Source organism: Phodopus roborovskii, unplaced genomic scaffold (genome assembly GCF_943737965.1).
Source record: "Phodopus roborovskii unplaced genomic scaffold, PHOROB, whole genome shotgun sequence".
Lineage (NCBI taxonomy): Eukaryota > Metazoa > Chordata > Mammalia > Rodentia > Cricetidae > Phodopus > Phodopus roborovskii.
This window is the reverse complement of record NW_026126482.1, coordinates 9,040,266-9,048,472: the sequence shown is the minus strand read 5'-3', so window position 1 is coordinate 9,048,472 and position 8,207 is coordinate 9,040,266. Positions and strand designations below refer to the sequence as shown.

General features: G+C 48.3%; 1 protein-coding gene across 1 annotated transcript; it reads right to left on the bottom strand.

Moving 5' to 3' along the window:
- Positions 1 to 4,570: 4,570 nt before the first annotated feature.
- On the bottom strand, positions 4,571 to 6,184 carry Drd1 (dopamine receptor D1). Its single transcript, XM_051194270.1, has one exon. It carries the CDS (start codon positions 6,167 to 6,169, stop codon positions 4,829 to 4,831), a length of 1,341 nt encoding a protein of 446 aa, XP_051050227.1. The 5' UTR covers positions 6,170 to 6,184; the 3' UTR covers positions 4,571 to 4,828.
- Positions 6,185 to 8,207: the final 2,023 nt, after the last annotated feature.

Below are 8,207 nucleotides of genomic sequence, written 5' to 3'. Positions count from 1 at the left end.
CTCCAGGGCACGTACCCAAAGAACTCGAAGGGCTTGAACTCGAAGGGCTACGACAGAGATATTTACACGTCCATGTTTACTGCTACACTGTTCATAATAGGTAGGAAATGGGCCCAGCCTAGACATCTGTCAAAAGACAACTGGTAAAGGAAACGTGCTGTACACGCACAGTGAAATCTGACGCGGTGTTACAGAAAAATGAAATCACGGCATTTGCAGGAAAAATAAATGCAACTGCAAGTTACCATGTTAAGCTAAGAAATCCAGACCTGGGAAGACAGATGGCGCCTTTTCTCTCCCTTGCAGATCTGAGATCTGAATTTTTATGTATGTGAATAGATTTTGGTGGGAACAGAATATAGGACATGAAACTATGAAGAAGGCCATGGGAAGGGGGAAAGAAGTCTGGGGGGGGGTGCACAGAACACACGTGCCAGGAAAGCAGAAGGGGGTGACCAGGGGAAAGGAAAGGGGCAGCAGGGGGAGGGGGAAGACAGAGGACTGGAAGGGAAGAATCAGCCAAAAAAAAAGGTGTGAGATGCCATTACTGTGTTAATAATGAAAGCTAGTGAAAACTATCTTCCGGTCAAGGTTTCTAATAGCAAAGAGAACCTACCTCGGAGAACCTGTCACAGTCAAAGTTTGCCCATAGTGGAGCTCACATCTCTTAATTTCCAACCATAATATACAGGAGATGTTACTCCATCTAGCCACTCCAGCCACATCCTTGTTGTAGAGATGAAAACTTACTTTCAGGGGATGTAATAATGGATCCATTTGTTTAAATGAAGCGGAACATCCTTCCCTGTGACCCAGTCTTCTTGGGTCCCACTGTCATCTGCCACTTTGCTAGTATCTCTGTCCCCTGGGATGAGCGAGGTGGTCCCAGAGCAGACTCCTTCTCAATGGCTGAAGACGTCTGCAAATGTCAAGTGCTGACAGTCTGCCCTGCAGTCACAAGAAACGGTCTAACAAGTCCCATGCATCTTTCTCATAGCGATGAGAAGCTTAAGCCTTTTTTAAATCAGAGAGTAATCCTTGGTGTCTAAAACTGTTTAAATTACAACTCCCAAATCTTGAGCAGCCTACAGTCCAAATGCTTTAGATCTGTACATCCCATGAACATTAAATTGACAGAAGGGCCAGGCGGGAACCTTGGCACAGTGTTTATGCTGTAACGCTCTGTGCTCTCAATCCTCTGGCAAATAAACAGGTCATGTTTCCTGTCCAGAGACCTCAAACAAATCTGTAGGACCACATCATATCTACAATAATCACTGTCTTGTGACCCACCATGCTGATTCCTTCCAGTGATCTCTGTAAGCAAACTGTACATTCACTAGCCCAGACCAAGCAAGCCATTGGCTCATGACTCCTGAAATAAATTCTCCAGGACAAGGAGATTTGGTGGATTAAAATGTTGTGGGCAGATTTGATCATAGTGTAGTGACAGCTTAAGGCAATTTTCTTAACCAGAAAGACATAAAATGTCACTTGTTTCTGAAAGGGCACTTAGCTACAGCAAAACACTATGGTGTCTGGGAGAATCCCAGACAATGCATACATTGAAAATTAACTACATTCTATTAAAAAAAAATTCAAATGCATGCGGAGCTATTAACACTAAAGGGCAATGCTACAAGATACCTACAGTATCCCAGGCTTCCACACTCTGCTTCGTTTCAACCCTCAGGCAGCCTGCACACTTACCCTCATTTCACAAAAGGGCACGAGGGCTCAGAGAGGAAAATACACCTCTTCATGTTCCGCCCTATTGAAAGGGGACCTTGTACTTTCTGAATTCCCAGACTCTAACTGTGGACTAGCCCTGGGCAGAGGGCTTGGGATAGAACATGGAAATGGGAAGAAATGCCAGTGTGTGCCTGGGCCAAGGTCACACAGGGGTCCCCAGAGAGAATGGAGAAGCGTGTGCTAGACAGAGCCTTCACTGAAGAAACCTAAGCAGAAACTCCACCCTTCCCAGTGATGGACATGCTCAAGAGGGACTCACTTGCTTAGGTCCCAGAAGAAGCCAGCAGCTGGCCTGAGTGATCTGGTCCACTCACAAGCCTGGAGCTCAACCCTTCTTCCTCTCTTGTTTGTTGTGTGTGGACTTAATGAAGGCAGCTTTTTCCGTGAAGAAGAGAGACTCTGAAATCGTCTCCATCTCAGAGAAGTATCTCACATCTATTGAACATCGTCACTAGGGTTAAAAACTAAATGTGAGTCTAACCACAACTTTGCTTTTAAAAATTTTCAGAACCAACATTCTTTAGATGGTCTTGATCAATCCAGTGTCCAAGAAATCCAAAGTACATCTTGTTCAAGGCGAGCAAGGAGGGCTGAATTTTATAACGATTTAAAATCACTTCTAAATACACTAATAAAGGAAGGCTTTTGTGTCAGCTTCCACTGGCTTCATGGTGAAAACCCTACCCAAGCACTGTAGCCCTGTGGCTGAGCTCCTGCCTTGGACATGAGGTTGAGCCTCCAGGAGCTCATGAGGTATGAAGAAAAGACACAGGACTTTCCTAGTGCTCATGCCAGATGTGATCACTGGATGGCAGGGAGAAGCAAGCAGGGACTCCAAAGGGACACCATCTGCTGTATGACATTCCAACTTATAAACTTAACCCTTTATTTCTGCATCACCAGCCCCTGAGCCCTTTTCCTCCATTGGGTTGTGGGGAGTAGCTTTGCAGAACCCCGGGGTGCGCCTGCCAGGCATTGAGGCAATCCCAGCAGCATCACCACCATGACAAGAGGTCATTTCTAGCTAGGTTTGGAGGTAAGCATCACTTACATGCACAGTGGTTGCTGTCACAAAACCACACCCACCCAGGGCAAGCCAGCCTTTCTAAAATTTTTACTCCATTTACAAATAATCTCTTAAAAAGAAAGAGCCAAAAATGAGAAACAAAATCAAGTGAACAAAGGCTTCTTTTTTCAGAACACAGTTAAAATACAGGAGACGTGTGCGACAATGTTTTCCACTGAGATACTGAAAAAGCAGCTTAGGGCATATGCAAGAGAAATTCCCGTCTTAAACAAGAAAAGCATATCTGCGATGTCCCTGCTTTCCCAGCTGTCAACCTGAAACAGTCTAGCCTTTTCCAAATGCGTTTAACAAATGCAACGCAGCTCCACTAGGGTTGATTTGAACTCACAAAATAATTTTATTGTTTGTAAGAAAGCATACAAGCAATAGGGCTGAGAAAACATTCAAAGTACATAAGAACCCAGAGCCGTTGCGGGAACTGCTGTCAGCAAGCTTTCCATCAGTTCATTCCACGTGTTACCAACGGCTTATGGAGAACACCTTGTAAACATTTACGAAAGAAAGAAAGAAGGAAGGAAGGAAGGAACTGTTGCAATGCCCCACGTGACTTAGCATCCCCAAATGAAGGGGCTTGATGGCACTGTTTGCAGTCCAGGCTATGACGTGGAACCTAGATTCAAAATCACAGAGGAAAATAATAGCATTTGTGACTAGTGATACCGATGGCTTTGGGATGCTCGAGATACAGAGGGAAAGGGGTCTCTTCTGGTCCTCCCACGAACAGAAGTATAATGTGACGATGATGAGGCACCACTCACTAGCTAGTTTACCACTAACGTTAAAAAGCTTTTTTGAAAAGGGGGTAAGTAAATTCAGATTAAAGCTCTACAAAAGTGGCCCCTTGAACAGCCAGCTTGGTTAGATGTGGGCAGCCGAAAAACAACCAGTTATGGATTCTGCCCATCGGAGGGTCGGCTGTGACCCTGAATTCACAGCTCGTTCCTGCTGCAGCTCCTAATCCTGGACAGCCATTTGTTTGTTTCAGAAAGCTATTTCAAGCATGAAATGAGAAACGACAGGGAGGGTCAATTATTTTACATAAATACAAAGTGGCGTATGCTCTTCCTCGCCATCCAAAGACAGAAATGTAAAGTTGTATTCTTCTTGAGCTGGCTTTTACACAGATATTTACAGAAGTGCCCATTCACCACAGGAAAGCCTGTGCCTTTTAAAACATTCAGAACACAACAATAGCTTCTTTTTTAGAAAATCTTTTTAAATTATTTTTAGGATGGGGAGCACTGGTGGTATTAGTCACGTCTCATCTTGTATTTACTTGTGTCCATGTTGAGTTAAGGAGCCAGCATGTCAGTCCTTGCTGTGTTTCTAGAAGTTATTCACAATCCCGAATCTTGGAGTCTGTGTGTTTGTTTCATGGGCTCACAAAGTGCTAGTACAATGGACAGTTCAGTCTCCTATAACATTGGTTTGTTCTATTAAATATGAATAAATATAGATTCACTATGATAAATTTAAAATATCCATATAATACAATAAATAAATAAATAAATAAATAAACCCATTATCAACAGAACATCTGTCAATTCTGAAAAAGAGAAATCCTGCTTTTGCTGTAAGGCTCAATTAGTGTTGTAGGAGTAATTAGTGAAGGCATGCACCTACCTGTACAATCTGAAAACTGCTCAGACAGTTTTAGCACCTGTTTGGACACAGCAAACTCAACTCTCTTGCTTCATTCCTAGAAAGTTTTGATTCCTACGAGACGCTGTTGACTGTTGACTCTTTGCCCTGTTTTTCTTATAACGTCCTAAGGTAGTAAGTTTCAAAAATGATTTCAGAGCCCAAGTCCTTTCCCTTGTGGCCCTTCACGTGTCCCTAGAAAACACACTGAAGTAATGCATTTGAAAAGCTTTGTAATTGTTCAGAAGCAGCAGAGGGATCTCTCGGTGGCTCACAGTCCCACCAGACCTTAATTCCTTAACAGTTCTGGGGAAGCCCTGGCCAGCTTGGGAGACGAGGTCCCAAAATTCAGGTTGGGGGCTGTCCACTGTGCGTGATAGGTTGGATCTTCTCTAGGGAGACATCAGTGTCATAGTCCAGTATGACCGATAAGGCTGGGGACATCTTCTCCAGTGGCTTAGCTTTCCCCCCTGCACCCTCCTTTTTCAGATCCTCGGAGGAGCCCACGGCATGAGGGATCAGGTAAACCAGATTGCAGTCCTTTGAGATGGAGCCTCTGGGCTCGTGGTGGCTGGAAAACACCGCAGCCCCATTGTTGTTGATGCTTACTGTCTCTATGGCATTATTCGTCGTGGGACAAAGTCTGTAGCATCCTAAGAGGGTTGAAAATGCCTTTTGAAAATCAGCATTGAAGGCATAAATAATGGGGTTCAAGGAAGAGTTTGCCCACCCAAACCACACAAACACATCAAAGGTGATAGAATCAATGCAAAACGGCTGGGTCTCCTCAGACCCACAGAAGGGGACCATGCAGTTTGAGATGAAGAAAGGGAGCCAGCAGCACACAAACACTCCCATGATCACAGACAGTGTCTTCAGTACTTTAGTCTCTCTCTTGAAGGACATCTTAAAGGAACTTTCTGATTGAGAACATTCCACGGGGTTTCCATTACCCGTGGTGGTCTGGCAATTCTTGGCATGGACTGCTGCCCTCTCCAAGGCTGAGATGCGCCGGATTTGTTTCTGGGCAATCCTGTAGATACTGGTGTAGGTGACAATCATAATGGCTACGGGGATGTAAAAGCTTATGAGGGAGGATGAAATGGCATACGTCCTGCTCAGCCTGGTGTCACAGTTGTCATCCTCAGTGTCTTCCAGGAAAGTGGAGTTGCCATCCAAGGGCCACGTGGGCTTTGCCTTGTGCCAGCTTAACTGCACTGGGATAAAGGAGATAAGAACAGACAAAGTCCATGCTACACTAATTAGGATGAAGGCTGCCTTGGGGGTCATCTTCCTCTCATACTGGAAAGGACTGGAAATAGCCCAGTACCTGTCCACGCTGATCACACAGAGGTTAAGGATGGACGCAGTGGAGCACATGATGTCGAAGGCTACCCAAATGTTGCAAAAGGACCCAAAGGGCCAGAAGCCAGCAATCTCAGCCACAGCTTTCCAGGGCATGACCAAGACAGCCACCAAGAGATCTGACACAGCTAAAGAGATGACAAAGAAGTTGGTCACCTTGGACCGCAGGTGTCGAAACCTGATGACAGCGGCACAGACGAGGGTGTTCCCCAGGAGAGTGGACAGGATGAGCAGCGACAGGAAACAGGCCGTGAGAATGCGAAAGGAGAAATCCCTCTCCACCGCCAGCCCGGCTTCATCCATGGTAGAAGTGTTCGGAGCCATCTTCCAGTCGGGAAGCAATCCAGGTGGCTTAGTCCTGGGGTTCTTGAGCAGGTTTAGCCAGACTTCCCCTGGTCACTCACCAGCCAACAGCCCTTTGCGCAGCCCTAGTTGCTGCCTGGACTAAAGGACAGAGGTGTTCCAACAGTACCTTCCTCGTAGCAATCCAAGCCATGCCGGTTAAAGTACCCTCTTGCTTTCCAGACTTCTGGGCTCCGTGCTCCAGGCACCTACTGGTCCCTAGATTCCCCGGGGACAACACCAGCTTTTCGGCATGTTCTAAGTCTTCAAGAGTCTGAGGCCTCTTCCTGGTCAACTACAGTCACTTTTCAGGGGTGCTGCCTTTTCCTCAGAGATGCAGCCTAAAATGCATGTGTTTTTCCTCCAAGTCCCTAGTGCCACATCTCTCCAGATGTCCTAAAACAGCAAAGGAAAATAGCAAGTCGTTCACCAAGACTCTGTGCAGCTCGCATCTTTAGCAGTGTAAAAGTCCCAGCTCATCATCTCCTGGACAAGTCTGTCAAGACCACCTACCTTGCTTTGGGGTCGCTCTCCCAAAACTCCTGGAGCTTCCAGTGAGTCCAGCCGGCCTAGCAAGTGTTCCCCTCCTAATGCACAAAAATCTCTGGGCCAGATTTGGGAAAGAAATCCAGATCAGGTACCCAGGGAAGCTGCACATCCCCCTACCCCCAACCCCTGCTATCTTAGCCACCTACAGATCGCTGTCCCAGGGGCTGTCAGAGTGTCCTTGGGAGGGCACCTCCAGGACTAGTCACTGGGACAGCTTTCTGTCCTGTCTACAGGAACCCAGCGCAGGACTTCCTTTTGGCTCCTCAATCTTAGGTCAGGGTCCGGAGCCTCCCGAGTCAGCAGCAGCTGCAGGAGCTCCAGGCAGGCACAGCCGCTCGGGCGAGGGCACGGGCCGGCTGGGTTCCAGAGGGGCACAGCCCACCCCGCCTCCGCGTCCCCTCCCGGCCCTGGGATGGGCTGATCTTGACAGGCAGAGTGGCGGGCGACAGCCACACGTGGTTCCCGATGGCGCAGCAGGAGCAGGGCTGTGGGACGCCTACGTGATCGCCTTGCCTTGGCTATCTCTCCCACCCCAGGGACCCCAGCACAAAACCGAACCCAAGGGACAAATCCTGGCGTTCAAACGTTAAGTAAGCCAAACTTGGGTCCTGGACTCAGCGCCTCCTCGGGTCAATCCCAAGCAAGATCCACCCAAAGCTCGGGGGCAGAGCCGACCCTGCTCACACCCACGCCCTGCAAGCCCTGGACAGCTGCCGGCTTCGCGCCAGGGCGCAGTCCCGTAACTGGGATACGAGGAGCCCCGGGTCGAGGGTGCTCACCGCTCTGGGAGGCCACGCTCCGCGACTCTGCCAAACCTGCGCCAGCTCCCGGGCCGTTCGCTCGGTGCTCCGCCCGCCAAGGCGCTTCTGCGGTCAACTCACGAGTACAGCCCGTGACCCGCGCCCCGCAAGCACCCCAAACACGGTGCCACATGCTCAGCGGGCACCTGGCGCCCTCTGCTGGCACCTATGGTTTTCTGCACCCCCGCATGCGCCCTAACAGGAACAGATCAGAGACTGAATCCCCAAGATTCAGGGCCTGGAGCCCTCTTTTCCCTGTCCCGGATTGCCAGAATCTGGAAGGTTAGAGGCACGGTTTTCCGCACTCTGGTCTCCCTCGCTTGAAATACCCTTACAATGTAAAGGAGTAGGGAGTCCCTTTGGCTAGCTTGTTATTCACTGAGCCGGGAATCCCCCCCCCACCTTTGTGGACACTGTGTGCCAGGGCTGGAGCAGCGTTGAGGACAATGTGCCCGCTTACTTTGCAAGTGAACAGAGACCTGGCCTGAATGCAAAAGCCTCTGTGCCTCCCAAACACACACACACACACACACACACACACACACACACACTTGACGGTCAACGTCGTGTAAAATTCCTTCTCATAAGCCTGAACATCTCTAGCTAAACCGTGTGAAAAAATGATGCTCAGAAAAGTGTGGCGCTTGCTCAAAGTTAACACATCAGCTAAT